We start from the raw sequence: 18,279 nt of genomic DNA, 5'->3' as shown, positions 1-18,279 counted from the left end.
TAATTACTAATTACATTAAGACGTGTTAATGTATGCATAAAAATATTGTTTGATTTTTGAATACTTACTGAATGGTAGTTTATTATTTTGTTAAAGATATTTTATGTTTTGTTCTTGTACAAGTCATGAGTTATTCATAATTTAAATGACTTAGTCTATTTCATAGCGTAAAAAAATATTTTGTATATTTTAGATAAGTAGTTTATTTTTTTTAAAGATGATTATTTGGTTTTTGTAACGATTTTTTGTTGAAAAAGCACAGATAATTTAAATATGTGTCTAGAAATGATCATTACTCTAATAGTTAATTTATAGTATTTTATTCAACAGGCGTTTAAAGGAGGTCAAGAAATATGAGTGGCATACTTTCCACGAGTATTTTGGAGTCAGTTAAACACCATTGCATACAATACTTTTACAACGACCATGCACTTAGTTTTTAATAGTTTTTTTTTTAATAATTCTCGCGAAATTCACACTGTTTCCTGTATTGCAAAGGTTTGCACTGTCAGCTCAGCTGCCCAAAGCCTTCCCGCGCACGCACGCAGTATCGGTAATGCAATGCGTTGCCATGATTACAGAACCAAACAATGCGTTTTCAGTTTTTTCGATACGCACAATCCTGTAAATGACGAATAACAGTTCGGGAGTAGAAAAATCATTAAAAGGTTTGATTAATAAATAATGTCTTGATTCCTACATACCTAATAACATAAGTGACCATGACTGATATGTTACTTAACACTTATAAAGTTAAAAATATGCATAGGTAGAGTATTTTACAACAACAATTTATGTGCTTTAACATGTTTATTTAAGACTCATAGATATTTTTAAACAATTAGCAAAAGTGGGTTAAGTATCATAACACAGTCTTGAAAAAGTTTGACGTCGTCGAACAATTCGCAATAAAAGAAAAGGGCATTATTTCGTCAAATTGAAGTTTGTTTTGAAATTAAGCTACAATAATCACTACTACTGAACGCATTATAGCTGAAAAACACAACAATCTATATAAAAACAATTTTTTTTAAGAGAAACACAAAAAAATGAGAAAAAATCTTTAGACGCCATTTTCTCAAAATGGTTGGCGTGTGGGTTGACACATTGTTGCTTATCAGCATCCAAATATATTTATTTGACTTGGCATAATTTACCTCTAAAATAAGCTGAATACGGTTTAACTGACTTTGATCCTGACAACTTTACCACACCAAATATGTCTTACTGCCCACGACTAGTCCTGGGATTAGTTAAAAAACGGACCCTTGGCTTTCACGCCAGGAAAAATCCTAAGTGGAAGATGCCAATTGATACAAGATCCTACTGATTGTGTTATGTTCCTGCCGGTGAGTAAGGGTTGCCAGAGCTTAAAGACGGAGTGGTGTGTCAGGTCGGTAACGCTTATGTAACACCTCTGGATGGTGCCGTTTAGAGACAATCATTTGATAATTACCAGTTGCTTTTCGAGGATAAATATTGTAAGGAAATCTGACTAATCCTAATAGAGCCTTCGGTTAAAATAAAGTTCTCATAACGGTCACGTTCTTTAGAAAGTTCGGAGTAAAATCGAAATAAACCGGTTTTAACCGGTAAAAAATAAGCCGGTTCCGAGTCTTGGTTCAGAGTAGACAAACTCTTCTTCATTTGTGACATTGAAGCGTCAAAGACACAGCTAAGCTTTGTAGTCCGTGCATCCAAGCGGATCGCGGGGTGATGTGGGACAACTCTCTAGATTGAAAAGTCAAAAGGAAGCCTTTTTGGTAAAACTAGTGGAATTAATTACCAAAACGGATTTCTGCCTCCCATGAACTAAACTATTGAATCTAGAATCTTGAAGCCATGAGCTCTAGTGAAACGATGGGAAAAGATTTCTATTTAAAAAAAACGGATGTAGTATCTAAAAAGAATCTCACCTGCAGCTTATGCCACTGTCCGTTATGCAGCCCGCTCCCCACCGTGACGATCTGCGCACCACCCCCCAAATTATACCGCAGCCGCACCGCGCCATTCACCAACTTCAGCTCAAAGAAGTCATACGTCCCCCCATCATCGGTATACAAGATGAGTCCATTCGGCTGAGAGGTTTTGAACTCGAGTTCGAGTGTGCCGTTCAGAGCGGCGTTCCATTTGCGGAACTGCGAGTAGGGGTTCTGCTTGTCTAGCACGAAGGCGAGGGCGGTGGTGAGGAGCGCCAGCTGCCAGAGCAGCTGGGTGGTCGGCACCATGCTAGGCGCGTCTGCGTTTCATTGCGCGTCTGAAACAAATGAAACACGTTTTTAGAAACTAATACAACCTATTTTAAGGGAAGGTTCAGTTTTTCAAGTGCGAATACGTAATAGATACGGTGTAGATATCGCATTGGTACGGACGAAAAGTGACCAAGTCTAAGGGCCACAGATCAGTTTCAACCAATGTTTTTGTTTTTTTGTTTACGGAGTTCATACCCTGAGATTCTAAACGAGTTCAATGCTTATTTCTCAAGTATACATTTTAAAGCAAGAAGACTTCTTTGAACCACTTTTAGGGCAAGTATTATGTGTTTGTACCTCTTGTTAAACCTCTTTATAGATTAATATATAAATAATAAAATAAATACATATTATAGGACATCCTTACACAGATTGACTGAGCTCAAGATGGCTTGTGTTGCAGGTACTCAGACAACGATACATGTTATGAAAATGAAAATGAAAATGAAAATGAAAATGATTTATTTTATAAAAAATCAACATTGCTAAATACATAGTTGTCGAGTCCTCCTAGTGGGTACGAAGTACCTGTATCAGGAGACCTCGCTCTTCCAGAATTACAGTTTATGATCTTTTACTATATGGTCTTTTACTATATTAGGGGGTATATATTAATTTCCTTATTTATCTTATTGTATATAATTGCAGACTGTACCTCAAATTGCCTTCTCTGAAATGCTGAATTGCATCTAGGTAGGGATATAACTCTGTGATTCCTTCTTTGTGTTAGCAAATTAGGATTAAATGGTGTAGACCTATGGAGTTTTAATATTGCAGAGGTAATGTACAATTTGCGCATACTTAAAGCTTTACTATGAGCATACAGTTCTTTAGTGGGGTACCTTTGTGGTTTAAAATACATTGTTTTTAGTAAGTACCTCTGCCCTCTCTCTACTTCCAGGTATTTAGTTTTATCTGCGGCACCCCAAACAGGTATACAGTACGACATTATTGATTTTGCTAGCGCTGTATATATTTGATGCAAAAGAGTTTTATTTGCGACGTGTCTTAATATTTTAAATAGCCATACTAGTTTTCTTATCCGGGACGTTATGTACTCAATGTGTTCTTGCCAGGATAGACGTTGATCTATTATAATGCCTAGGTATTTAGAAGATGCTACTTTGTTTAAAGGTGTACATTGGCAATTGGTGTTATTGTTGTAGTTACATTCGTGTATTTTTAATTTAAGATTTTTTTGTGGCTGAGTTCTACAATTTTTGAAAAACATATGTAATTACATTTATCTGTGTTTAACGTTAGTAGGTTTTTTTTTAGCCATAAGCTGATTCGGTAGAGGCCCTTCTCAGCAGCGTCATGGACCGAACCCCAGTCCTGTCCAGCAAACAGTACAACTGTGTCATCCGCGTATAAGATAGTATGTCCATCTTGGGCTACCATGTCTGCCAAGTCATTTATATAGACAAGAAATAGGGTTGGTCCCAGGACGCTGCCTTGGGGCACGCCACATGTCACTTCAGCTTCCGTGCTAATGTAATTTCCTATCCTGACGCTTTGAGTACGCTCACCAAGGTAGTCACTCAGAAAATCGAGCGGCTTTCCCCTGACACCGTAGCGTTCTAGCTTGTCTACAAGAGTGGGAAGAGAAACTGTGTCAAATGCCTTTTTTAAATCTAGAAACACAGCAAGACATTTTCTGCCATTTACGGATTCATTGCAAATGGTGGATATTAGATTTAGAATGGCATCTTCAGTTGATTTTTCTTTACGAAATCCAAATTGAAATTTTGAGATTATGTTATATTTATTAAAGTAATTAATTAGTCGTTTATTTGTTATTTTTTCTATGATTTTCGATATTGATGTAAGTACTGATATTGGCCTGTAGTTATTTGGCTCTGTTTTCTCCCCACTCTTGTAAACCGGCGTGACAAGTGATTTTTTTAGTAGTTTAGGAAGACACCTTGAGAAAAGCATAAGTTCACCATGTGACTAATCACCGGAGATATTATAGATTTACATATTTTTAGAAATTTGACGGGTATCCCGTCGATACCAGGTGAAGATGTTATATACAAATACATTAAATAGTTATGTTAAGTAAATTATTTTATAAGATCTTTCATTGTTCCTGTACCTAAAGAAGAAGGATAGAGAACAACAACCTAAGTTTTTTTTTCCAAACACGAAGTGTTGTCATCTCATTTTCTTACGACCTTGAATTATATCGGCGGACAAGTGTCTTGTCAGACGACTGTCATTATACCGAACTAATGTGTCAGAAAAAACATTGATAAATTCTACCCTCATCTGAACCACTGCAGAGCTATTTCCAAGTACATTTATCGTCCGTTATTCTCTATTTTTAACCCCCGACGCAAAGTTTGACGTGTCTGTCTGTGTGTATGTCTGTCTGTCTGTCTGTTTGTCTGTCTGTTTGTGTATGTGTCTGTCTATGGCATCGTAGCGCTCGAACGGATGAACCGATTTTGATTTAGTATTTTTTATCTGAAAGCTGAGTTAGTCGGGAGTGTTTTTAGCCATGTTTCATGAAAATCGGTCCACTAGGTCGCGGTCGGGGGTTTTTTCAAAATTTTAATTTTGTGGTTAGATTATATGAGATAAATCAAAATCGAGTGCAATTTATTTTAAAGGATCCTTTATTGTACGTTCTGTTATTTGATTCTAAACAAAGAACTACAGGCACTGTAGCACGCTTAATAAACTGACACTACAAATCCAAGGCTAAAAGGAGGCAACTCCACAGATCTACAGAAAAAGGAACTTTAGTGCGAACGATAAAGGAAGAAAAGCGGCCATCATGAAAACACCCAACCATATATTTTTGCACTATAAGGTTACAGTAGAAGGTCGATTATTGTGAAGGAAAAATGAGATTTCAAAGGGATTTACGATGTTTTTAAGTTGGAGGGAAGGAACAAACGGTTCAAGATCAGCCTCGGGGAGCTCGACAAGGATTCATAGTGAGATCTTGGAGAAATGAAACATGATAAAAATATCTGGGGTGCTGTTTTTGCTGTGTTAGAAGTGGATGAAAATTGGATTGATAAAGCGCAGTGACTTTTCTTTATGTTCGGCTAAGTTTTAATTATGAGCCATATAGATCTTACAAGAAACAAAGTGTTCCGAGATTTTCATTTCCATTTGTAACAGCTATTCCATGTTAGAGTTTAGAACGAAAGAAATTAGGACAAGTTTTCTCCTGTTATCCGTGATTCTGATAACCTTAGTAAACAATTACCAAAGGGCTGATCGATTATGGGCTTGAAGCACTAATAAATACTGTACGAGTAATTATTTATTAATGCCTTTTATTATGATTTATCTTACTGTTTATGTACAAAAGGCGAATTTAATGCCAAAAGGCATTCTCTACCAGCTAACCTTTGGGCCAAACAGAGATCAATAAGAGCTAATAGGTGCAAGAAATATGACAAGACGAAAAATTGAATATCTACTTAATAAACCTAAATGGTTACATACATATAACATCATACAAACTTTTACAAAAATAAAACTACATAATAAGAGTATACCTACTTACAAATTTACATAAATATACTTACATATACTATACATATATACATATTATATACCTGCCCTATAACTATTACGACGCTTATGATGAAAGTATTAAAGAATATCAATTGACTCATACTAGTCACTGGTTCCCGCCATCTTGGATTGTTATAAAAATGGCGGCAATGCAGTGACAGTGGCCAGTTCGAGTACAGACGAGTTGCAGTGAAAAAGTCTTGAAATATTTATTGTAAAAATTGATTGTTATTATGTTTGTAATTAACGAATAAAGTAAAAGTGTTACAAGTAATAGTTTTTATCATCAACCTGGTAATATTCCTCATAATACCAAAATAAACAAAGTTATGATCGGTAGTTGTATTTTCATCAATTAAATAGTCTTATTATTTGAAATTGACATTAACAATCCCTTTCAATAAGAGTATAATAGCTTCAAAATATAAATCAAATGATAACTGGTTAGGTAACATCAATAGTTTTGCTCTCCCTGATCTAGCAATGTAACCTGTATAAATTGGATACGAGTATAATTGTCTGAAGCCGAATAAAGACTCAAGAATGAAGTTTAGATCCACAGAGTGGCTCCAGGCTAACTGACTCGAGATCTAAATCAAATAAAGATAACGTTGGTTTTATAATAAATTGCGGTGAGATTTTCTTTATTGATGACTCTGTAGTTTTGACAAGAAAATTTATCACAGAGTAAAGAGGCCGAAGCCAGAAAAGGCAGAAGCCAAGTACCTGCCAAATTCCCATTTTGATTTTTAACTTACACAAATTACACGGGATAAATAGAACTTTTGACACTGATAGATGAGATTCATATCTAATTCTCATACACTAATCTCGTGCCCCATACACGGTACAATTTGTCTCTACGATCCGTCGTAATAAATTAATCGGTAATCCCGATCGATATCGCATAAGATATCGGACATCGCAACAAAATCCCGTGCAATCATGAATATCGCAACGATGGATCGGAAGTGTGTGGCCGCTTGCGACCACGAATACTTATATACCTACTGACTTTATTTTTCCGTTTCGTTCAAGTAGACGATCGATCGTAACGTAACGATCAATTTCTCCGTGTATGGCTCAATAGTAACGATCAATCGCTTCTTGTATGACTATCAATTTCGATGCGACCGATCGCCACGATCTGTCCAGCGCTGGACATGGCCACCAATATGCTGAAATGAGAACATTTCTTTTTGTATACGTAATTTTCACATCATTTATTTGTGTATAATTAATTTTCCTTTTTTGTGTATGTGTGTTTGTATGCTAGAATTGAATTCCAGCATTCTTTTATATAATCGACCCTATTCTATTCGAAAATTAGTAAGCTCAGTAATTGAATAGTCACGGTGAAACGGAGTTCTTCCTATACTGGTCAGAGCTAGGCGATGGAAAGGCCTAACCGTAGGTAAAAGCCATTCGGGCAACAAAAGAGTCTAGGCCGCCGCTGCGTCGGCTAATGGCCGTGTCTGGGAGATCGCTCCTGTAAAGTACTGGGTAGTTTATGCTGTTTTGTATCAAAACTATTACTTAAATATATGTAGGTTTTTGATGTGAATGTACACAGGTAGGTATACTTAAGCAATTCGTATATCTAACGTCTTAACTCTTACGGTTATCGAGTTATTAAAAAAATAAAATTAATTACTGAACACGTGTGTGACAGCATTTACCACTTCCTAATGTTATTTGTTTTGACATGTGCCGTCAATCACTTGGACACTAACTTGAATATTAAAAAAGAGTAGAAATTAAAATGAACTTCCCCCTATCAACCTTACCCCTATTTCTCATATGATATGACAGATTAGACCAACCCTCCCATATAAAAAATCACAAATCACAACACAATCCAGTAAAATACGCGGCGAAAAATATGCCAGTGTAAAAATAAAAGCAAACAAAAGCCGCCCATAACAAATGAGAGAGATTTTTAATTCCTATTCCTACCGACCGCTGACGCGCCAGCGATCGGCAACCTTTTCTGTCTTCGTTAAAAACAAAATGGATGACCGCCCGAAACATTTTCATACAAAAGTAGGTAGTGATTATTTCTTCGTTACCATTTTTTTTTGTTTAGGAGGGGAAAAATGCATTACGCATACCACTCGGGTGCGGGGTGCGGGGAAGGACCCGAGTGGTTATGTGGGACTCCTTGTTAAGAGCTAATGAGACCCCCAAGTCTATCCACTAAACAACCCCCCATCTGCCGCCATTGTTCTATAACTCAACTATGCTAAGTACTTTATTTGATTAGATACAAAAACTAACGAGTGTTTACAATTTAGTGTTCAAATTATGTATCGCTCCTAAACAAATGAAAGAGATTTTTAATTCCTACCGACCGCTGACGCGCCAGCGATCGGCAACCTTTTCTGTCTTCGTTAAAAACAGAATGGATGACCGCCCGGAACATTTTCATACAAAAGTAGGTAGTGATTATTAGGGTTCCGTAGTCAACTAGGAACCCTTATAGTTTCGCCATGTCTGTCTGTCCGTCCGTCCGTCCGTCCGTCCGTCCGTCCGTCCGTCAGTCCGTCCGTCCGTCCGCGGATAATCTCAGTAACCGTTAGTACTAGAAAGCTGAAATTTGATACCAATATGTATATCAATGACGCCGACAAAGTGCAAAAATAAAAAATGGAAAAAAATGTTTTATTAGGGTTCCCCCCCTACATGTAAAGTGGGGGCTGATTTTTTTTTTCATTCCAACCCTAACGTGTGATATATTATTGGATAGGTATTTAAAAATGAATATTGATAATATTTATATTTTAGGAAATAATCGCTCCTAAAGGAAAAAAAAGTGCGTCCCCACCCCTCTAACTTTTGAACAATATGTTTAAAAAATATGAAAAAAATCTGAAAAGTAGAAAAGTATAAAGACTTTCTAGGAAAATTATTTTGAACTTAATAAGTTCAGTAGTTTTTGAGAAAAATACGGAAAGCTACGGAACCCTACACTGACACGCTCATGGCCGCTTTTATTTTTTCGTTACCATTACTCAATTATGCTAAGTACTTAGTTTGATTAGATACAAAAACTAACGAGTGTTTACAATTTAGTATGCAAATTATGTGTCGCTTCTAAACAAATGAGAGAGATTTCAAATTCCTACCGACCGCTGACGCGCCAGCGATCGGCAACCTGGCCCCGTAGCCGAATGGCATTTCTCCGACGCCAAACGAAAGCGATACGCCGCTGGCTCTGTCGCGCCAATACGCAAGCGCGATAGAGATAGATATCTACTAGCGCTTCGTTTCGTGAGCGTTTCGTGAGCGATTGTGCCATTCGGCTACGCACCCTGTTCTGTCTTCGTTAAAAACAAAATGGATGACCGCCCGGAACATTTTCATACAACAGTACATTACAATACAAGTGCGGAAAAGAGGAAGTTTTAAGAATTTTCTTTTTGCACGTGTATCGTACGACGCTTTTAGTGCGATGGCCCTACAAAGTTTCAACCTGACAAGAAATGGACCACTTCTCGAACTAGCGCGCAAAAAAGCACCGTCGGTACCTACTGAAATAGTACATAAGGATACTAATGCGAAACAAGAGCGTGTCGGGCCACGCTCAGTGTAAGGTTCCGTAGTTTTCCGTACTTTTCTCAAAAACTACTGAACCTATCAAGTTCAAAACAATTTTCCTAGAAAGTATTTATAAAGTTCTACTTTTGTGATTTTTGTCATATTTTTTAAACATACGGTTCAAAAGTTAGAGGGGGGGGACGCACTTTTTTTTTCTTTAGGAGCGATTATTTTCGAAAATATTAATATTATCAAAAAACGATCTTAGTAAACCCTTATTAATTTTTTAATACCTATCCAATAATATATCACACGTTGGGGTTGGAATGAAAAAAAATATCAGCCCCCACTTTACATGTAGGGGGGGTACCCTAATAAAACATTTTTTTCCATTTTTTATTTTTGCACTTTGTTGGCGTGATTGATATACATATTAGTACCAAATTACAGCTTTCTAGTGCTAACGGTTACTGAGATTATCCGCGGACGGACGGACGGACGGACGGACGGACGGACGGACGGACGGACGGACGGACGGACGGACAGACAGACATGGCGAAACTATAAGGGTTCGTAGTTGACTACGGAACCCTAAAAAGGGAGTTCGAAACGAGTGGTGATAAATTAAAACACGACCGAAGGGAGTTACGAATTTTCTTTTCGCACGTGTATCGTACGACTTTTTCAGTACAAATGACTCTACGAAGTTTCGACCTGGCGTATAATGAACCACTTCTTGCACTAGTGCGTAAATAAAACACCATCTGTACTGAAAAAGTAGTTTGTGAAAAGTAGAACGAAGTACATAATACCTATTCGATTCAGTTTGGTTTTTTTTTTTAATTTATTTAGAAATCAAACAGCCTTTTACAAGTACGGTTTACAAAAATGGATGGTTAAATTTAAGTAAAAATAGTTAACAAAATTACACACGCAGTAGCTGAGTACACACGCAAGGATGCATCTTATAAAATCTACTTAATGAAAAAATAATACAGTTAACAAGAAAACAGTAATTGCCGAACCTTGTTCTTGAAACTGGACAAATTATGAACAAAAATATCAATATTATTAATCGAATTATTATAAAAGTTACAAGTGCGCCTAAAGAAAGAGTTTTTAGCATACTGTTTGCTATACAGGAGGAGGAGGTGGTTTCCTTCAAAATATTTCCTTTTAATGAGCAAACTAAGTAGTCGTCCCTTTTTGAGTTTTCTTATTCAATTTTAAAAATCCTGCACCAAACTAAGGTCTCTGTTTAGCCCAATGGTTGACTGGTAGAATGCCTCAAGGCGTTAACTCCGCCATTTGTACTCTTTTTGTAAATTTGTGCAATAAAGTTTAAATAAATATATTTCCCCTAAAACGTTCCCTGTTATACAATATATCTGACCCCACGCATTCTATTTAAAACGGAATACACCTGTTTGAGCATTTTCTGTTCTGAACACCAACATTTTTTAGGTACCCTTTATCATAAGGTCTCGCGTTTCTATAAGAATAGACTGCTAAAATTAGAACTTGTGAAGGTTCAAGGCAAAATCATGTAACACAATGTTTTAACGAGATAAAAACTTGAAGGACGATTTAGATTTAGTTTTTTTTTGTCTGAAAGCTGAGTTACCCGGGAGTGTTCTTAGACTTCTTAGCCATCAGACAGACAGACAGACAGACAGACGGACCAACGGACAGACAGACACGTCAAACTTAAAAACGGGAGTTAAAAACTTTAAAAAACGCCGGATATTCCTTTACATCCAAAATAATGACGGTTCCAATATTTCCTGGTAGCCACGCCCCTGAGCGCGGAAACTTGGCACGGCTCCGGTTTTTGCCTGTCCAACTAGTTTTTGCCATCCCAAGTACCCGCCCGAACTTGGAGCGGTCTTTCGCTTAATTTGGACTAATTTAAAGTTTACGTGTTTTGTTTTTGGTATTAAATTGGGAGTTGAAATCGTAAATATTGTTTTACTCAACCTATTTTAGTACAGCGACCAGAACATCAAACAAAGGAATTAGTAGGGCAAAGGCCGAAGGCCGAACTCTGGGTAGGACCGAAGACCCGAAGCATCACACGAGAGTCGCACTGGCGGCCCAACTCTATCCCTTTTAAGGTAGCTAAAATGTGAAGTATATTCCGGAATTTTGCTTTTGTGTATTTTCTAAATGTAACTTAACGTAAGTGGATGGAAGAATAAATATTTTACCGAACACGTGAATATTTGAAAAAAAAAAAATTTTTTTTTTTAATACTACGTCGGTGGCAAACAAGCATACGGCCCGCCTGATGTAAAGCGGTCACCGTAACCTATGGACGCCTGCAACTCAAACAGTGTCACATGCGCGTTGCCACCCCATTAGAAACTTGTACATTCCCTTTTGCTGTGTTAAGTACGTACACAGCAAAAAGGAGTGTACAAGTTCTAAGGAGGGTTCGGGTTGCCGACGACTCAAAGGACAATAGACGGAACAAGTTAGTTCCGTAAGTCCTCCCGTCATCAGCACACCGCACCCTCGTTGAGCTCTGGCAGCCTTACTCACCGACAGGAACACAACACTATGAGTAGGGTCTAGTGCCATTTGGCTGCGGTCTTCTGTAAGGCGGAGGTACTTCCTCAGTTGGGCTCTGCTCTAGATTCGAGCGAGACGATATCCGCTGTGCTGTGCCCTACCACACAAAGCGGAATATCATTCGCTATGCCCTACCTCCTACAAAAAAGTTTCAGAAAAGTAATACATTTATAAAACAGGGCAGGGTCTTTCTTTGCCCAAAAAATAAGTTTAGCGGTGCAAAGGGGCAACGCCGCCAGCATCCTCCAGAGGTCGGTTTATTTTTTCTTGTGTATATTTATATTTAAAACATCATATTTTATTAAAGTCGCAGCTTAAAAGACGTCTCTTTAGAAATACTTATTTTGAGACGGTTCAAAGAAAACGCTAACGAAAAGAAATTTTCTTTAGAACATGATCATAATCATAATCATAATCCTTTATTGCAACAATGGTAATAATTATAGGTGTTACAGTCAATAGCTTGTTTCACATGGGCCCTGTTAGGGCAAAGCAAGGTTGTATGTACACAATAGTAATGCTTAAAAAACATTATCATAATTTAAACAATTGTAGTAATTTGAAAAGTAATAAGATATATAAAACTGATATGTAAAAATCCCAAAATAAAATCCTAATATAAAATTCAATTTGATAATAATTATTACAAAAATTATATAATACAAAACAAGCAAATAATACTAACAATAAAATACTGTAAATTAATTATTAAATGTGATTTCAAATTCATTGTCACTATAAAATTCGTCAACTGAGTAATAACATTTCTGTATTAATATTTTCATTATTGTATTTTTAAAACGGGTGCTATTATTTAAATTTAAAATATTTTGCGGTATTTTATTATAAATTTGTGCACATCGGTAATATGGACTCTTTTTGAAAATTACAAGATTCGCTTTTGGCAACGCTAACTGATACCCTATCCTCGAATTATAATTGTTACATGTTTCGTTCTTTTGCCATGTATCAGCTTAGTCCGCATATTTTACGCGTATTATTTAATTTCACGGAATAACTATAAATGACAATTATACTTCCAATTTTTTTTGAGGTACATACAGGATATCTCGTAAACGAACGCCAAAATTAAAGGGGGTGATAGGATATCTCAATCGAATTTGCCCTTAGTGAATTTTTTTTTACTTTTTTTTTCTTTACATTTTATAAATTAAACGGCCAATATCTCAAAAAAAATAGCTTAATATGATATCTAATGGGATGTCATATCACCCATTTTAATTTTGGCAACAGTTTACGGGACACCCCGTAAATAATACACTATGTTTTTCCCACTAATAGTAATATTATTCAAACTTTGGACCCCCATTGCACCCCCTTAGGAGGTGAATTTTGAAAAATCCTTTCTTAGTGCTCCTCTACACCTTATAAGAAACCTACGTGCCAAATTTGGAATCTCTAGAATCAGCGGTTTCGGCTGTGCGTTGATATGTCAGTCAGTCAGTTTCTTCTTTTATATATTTAGGCTAAACCAACTATATAAATACATATTTCAGTGTAGTAAATTATATATAGGAGCCTTAGTTTAAAATTGAGTAAAACTTTTCCCCATTTTATATTATTACATGAATTTACGAGCATGCCAACTAGTTATCCACTTTTCTATCATTAAAAGTTTTAGCTCTTCAGAAGCGTGGCGTACAAATTGTTTCATATTCCAGCGAATTTCGGTATACTATGTACCGAAAATAAATATTTATGTTAATGAATATGTATGTTATACAGGTTGGTCTAAAATACGTGATTTTTTTTATTTTTATAAAACTATGATCACGGAATATCCGTGGTAAATCAAAAAGGCAGAAAAACAAAACAAATTACTCAAGTATCAACAATAGGAAATATAAAATAGGATCTAATAGATAAGTCAAAAAGCAGATCTGTTTTTATGAAGCAAACCCGTAGATACAGGCTACTAAACAATATTTAGCTCTTGCTTTCCACGGCTCTAAATAACTATTAATTGGGATCTCTGATTATGAACAGTTAGTAGGAATATCAAGGTCTTTACACTGGTTGCCCAGAAGTGGATGAAAAACAGGTGTACAATGAAACTAGAGCAGAGAGAGATGGGAAAAGCTCGATTCTCACGGGCGTATATTTGACTTGATATTTCCTGAACTTATAATACCAAATAATATTGTTAAATTGCAAAGAAGTATTATATACGGCGGTGCTCATGAGCATTGCGAGAGATTTTAACAGCATATTCCTGATCCCATTTTAAGACTAAAGTTGGTCGCTGTAAGCAAAACATGGCCAAATGGGGATTGCTCCGCAGCCCCTCGACCCAATGCACCTGCGACACAGCGCCGCAAACCATGGCGCACCTACTGGCTTGCCCCGCGTGCCCGCATCACTGCTCGGAGCTCGACCTGAGAGACGCTACACCCAGGGCTGTTAATGCTGCTGCCTATTATGCATCTACTGTATAAGAAAGGAACCTCGACACGATAAGAAGAAGACTAAAATGTCACATACACTTTTCTGGATTTCGCCCAGTTTCAGAGTTATTGCCAATTGATAAAAAAATATTTTCTTATTGTTACTAGGTACAAAAGGCTTTTGCAAAAGGGTTGGTGCCATTATGGAAAATAATCTCACTATCCTCATTGATAAACGTCAAAAGTAACACCTTTCAAAAATTTGGTTTTTAGAAAAAAAAAACATTTTAAGTACCAGTTTTAAATAACATTTACTTTTTATGTGAATATACATTCAAAAATTGTAAAAAAAAAAATGTTTTTTTTTACCAAAATTTCCTGTGCTTTTAATTTTTTTTTCTTTCTTTTGGCCTCAGAAATACGTGGTTAAAATCTTTATCAATGCTCACGAGCACCGTGTATAAATCTTTAAAATAAAGTTAGTTGATTTCTCTTCAAAATTTTGACTGCTGCTAGACTGTAGTACCTTTCAACTGTAAAGTAAAGACTTGATTTACATGAGAAAGGATAACATTCAGAATCTAAACAACAACTCAAGCAAGGACACACTCATACCTACTGTATGAGTCATAAGACCACATTTTACAAACCCGATAATAACTTCTATCGCGCGATGTAGGAATCTACGCGGCTAGTTCAGCGCCATCTAGCGTCATATCTGGTCAACTGAAGATACTATACGGACTCGAATACATCCCAACACTACAGAGACTTAACAGAGTACAGACAGCTGCAGGCACTTACAAGGCAATAAAGAGCAGACGCACTCCGCGTGTAATGATATAACGAATGGCCTCGTAAACCTTCAGGAGGCCATTCGAAAGAATATTTTGATATCATAAACATACCGTTTCATTGTAATTTGTTGTTTTGATGACCAGTTTGGCCCAGTTCATTGCTGTCATGTCTGCAAAACTGATAGTCCTAGGTTCTAATCGGTGTTAAATATTTTTCCCCTCACTAGCTCGGAAACACGTGTTTTGTCCTTTAATACCAGCGGGTAAAAACGCATTTTATCCACTAGTGGGTAAAGTAATTTGACCTTGAAGAAAGTTAAATTAACTACTTTAAAATTGATAAAAGTAGATGAATCAAGTAATAAAGATGATTTACCACCTGTGGAACTATTACTGAAAGCAGTGATAAATGCATTTTTTGCGTTGTAGTTTCCTCGCTATAGTGAGGGGAAAAGTTTTGTGTTACACTCGGGTGTATTTATTATGTATGTATTTTACTTCTCGTGTGTTAAAAAACTCGCAAGTTCAGGATTCTATTCTCGAATACTTTCACTTGCTCGTTTTTCAATTCCACACTCGGCGTTAAAATACAACTTTGCCCCCTTGTATAACAAATAACTATTCTAAGTGAACACAAATGTTTGTAGAATCCTAATAAATAAATATAAACCTTCAGGAGGCTATTCGAAAGTATATATTTTGATTTAAAACATACTATATCATTTTGTCATAATCCGCTTACCGTCTTTTTCGCAATATTTAAATACTGGCGAAATGTAAACGCGTATAATGAATATCTAACATGACTTCATTTTAACATCTTCAACTGAAATAAACAGTTTGCAATATAACACTTTAAGTTCTCGCGCTTTGTACACATATTTTAAGTCACATGCAGGTCGAGAAGACTCAATCCGCGACCACGGCCAGAAAAAAGGTAAAATAATGTTAATTAATCGCGTTGTACCTCTATGTGACTTAAAAATATGTGAAATAAACAGTATTGTGACTAAATTTATTTTTAACAAGCAGAAACGTCTGCTAACGATTTTAAACATTTTTATACTACCCCAACGACGTCACCCCAAGACGTGTGTACATAAGGAAAGGCATGGAAAGATTTGCGATGCCCGGCGCGGCTTCCGTAGCTCAATTGGTTAAGAGCCTTGCACGGATTGCAAATGATGCGGGTTCAAGTCCCGCCGGAAGCCTAAATTTTTCCATTTTTTCCTTTAATATAAAAAAGTATTGTGACTAGCTTAAAATAACACTAGTTAAATTTAAATATTATTTAAAGATAGACGGTAAACATAAATTTGTTACTAGACAAAAGCGCAAAATACAAATTATCTATGAGACGATTCGTTGAATTAGCCGCTTTTTTTCTAGAAACGGAAACGGCTTGACAGACTTTAACTAGTGTATGTAGTGTGTATATATGTGTGTATGTGTTGACGACCGGTCTGGCTCAGTCGGTAATGCTAATGACCCTGCCTGCTAAGCCGCGGTCCTGGGTTCGAATCCCGGTAAGGGCATTTATTTGTGTGATGAGTACAGATATTTGTTCCTGAGTCTTGGATGTTTTCTATGTACTGATATAAGTATGTATTTATCTATTTAATTATGTATATCGTCGCTTAGCACCCATTGTACAAACTTTGCTTGGTTTGGGGCTAAGTTGATGTGTGTAAGGTGTCCCTAATATTTACTTATTTATTTATATCAAAACCTATATAATTCACCTCATATATTTTCATGTAAAGAAAAACACCCTGTATTGTACACAGTAACATAACTATGCCCAGACTATCCAAGCGTGCATCCCGTATTAATTCCTCCCGATCGCTCTCACAAAGGTCCATACATTTACTTTCATACAAAAGGGAATATATCCAGTTACAAACTATGGAGTTACGTCATTGTGTTAATAAAAACCGGTCAAGTGCGAGTCGGACTCGCTCACCGAGGGTTCCGTACAAACTTTCAATAGTTGAATCATCAAAATGTTATTCATAGAACTCTACAGATTTTACTAAATCCCTCAAGACTTAATTTCCCACATAACAAGTAATATATTGATTTAGACTAACACGATTTGCACTCATAATTTTAGAACAAAACGGGACTTAATCGCGTAAACACTTACATTTATATTAGGCCCGCGCGATTGCGTGATTAGCAAATGTAAGCGTGAAAAAACACCGAGGGACACACCGGCTGATGTCGTGAGTGTTGTGTGTAGGCAAAGTGACAACCCTAGCGCAAAAGTGAATAATCAAGAACAAGTGCGGGTAGTTCGAGAAACTCGCGCGGCTAGAAGATGTTGATGCAATTCCTCGCCAGTCTACCCGTGACCACGAACATAATGTGATGTTCGAAACGTCGGGCCTAATATAAATGTAAGTGTTTACGCGATTAAGTCCCGTTTTGTTCTAAAATTATAACAAGTAATATTTTAATATACAATTTTATTGGTAGACAACGTCCAAATAAAATCAAGACTTCAATAGTTTACGACTTACGACATGTCGCAACGACGCTCCTGAACCGACCTCATTATATCAGGAAAAACGCGATGTAGGAAATGAGCGTTCAACGTACAGCGACATCTATCGGCAAATTGAGTAAACTAATGCGCACGAGCTAGTATGGAAGATGATTTTTATGGAATAATTGTTTATTGCGTGAACCGATTTTAACCATTTTGCCTCTATTTGAAAGCAGGTAATTTCATTGTTACTATGTTAAAAAATACAGGTACAATAAACACCCGCAAGGGTGTTGAAATTGAAAATGTAAATCTGAAAGGTTTTGTATAAGTAATTAAAAAAGTTTTCAAGATACGTGTACGATTTTATTTTTCCTGTAATATTCATTATAATACCCATGTTTGGTGAAAATTTCATACATTTATGTTGGTAAACTTCGGAGATAAGGGGGGGGGAATGGTATTTTTTTTTACATTTTCCTTCAAAAAACATTTTTTTTCCACAACCAAAAAATTATAAAAAATAGTTTTGATATGTACAATTTGAGCTCTTTCTAACGATACCCCACTTGACCTAGTTACTTGAAATTTTCAGTTTGCCCCCCTTTCATTTTGGCCATTTTCTATCATTTATATTAATTAATTAAAAAAAAAATACTTTCAGCTTATAGAGGTTCACAATGTTTATAACT

General features: G+C 36.3%; 1 protein-coding gene across 1 annotated transcript in view; it reads right to left on the bottom strand.

The window, feature by feature from the left end:
- Nucleotides 1-18,279, bottom strand: part of LOC125232507 (neurexin-1) — a 385,338-nt gene that overhangs the window by 344,142 nt on the left and 22,917 nt on the right. The window contains exon 2 of the mRNA XM_048138206.1: nt 1,917-2,257. Coding sequence (XP_047994163.1) covers nt 1,917-2,228 — 312 coding nt within the window. The 5' untranslated portion in view covers nt 2,229-2,257. The remainder of the gene's footprint in view (nt 1-1,916; nt 2,258-18,279) is intronic.

The sequence above is a fragment of the Leguminivora glycinivorella genome, chromosome 13, assembly GCF_023078275.1.
Source record: "Leguminivora glycinivorella isolate SPB_JAAS2020 chromosome 13, LegGlyc_1.1, whole genome shotgun sequence".
NCBI lineage: Eukaryota > Metazoa > Arthropoda > Insecta > Lepidoptera > Tortricidae > Leguminivora > Leguminivora glycinivorella.
Note: the sequence above shows the minus strand (reverse complement) of the source record. Positions and strands in the feature narration are given on the sequence as shown.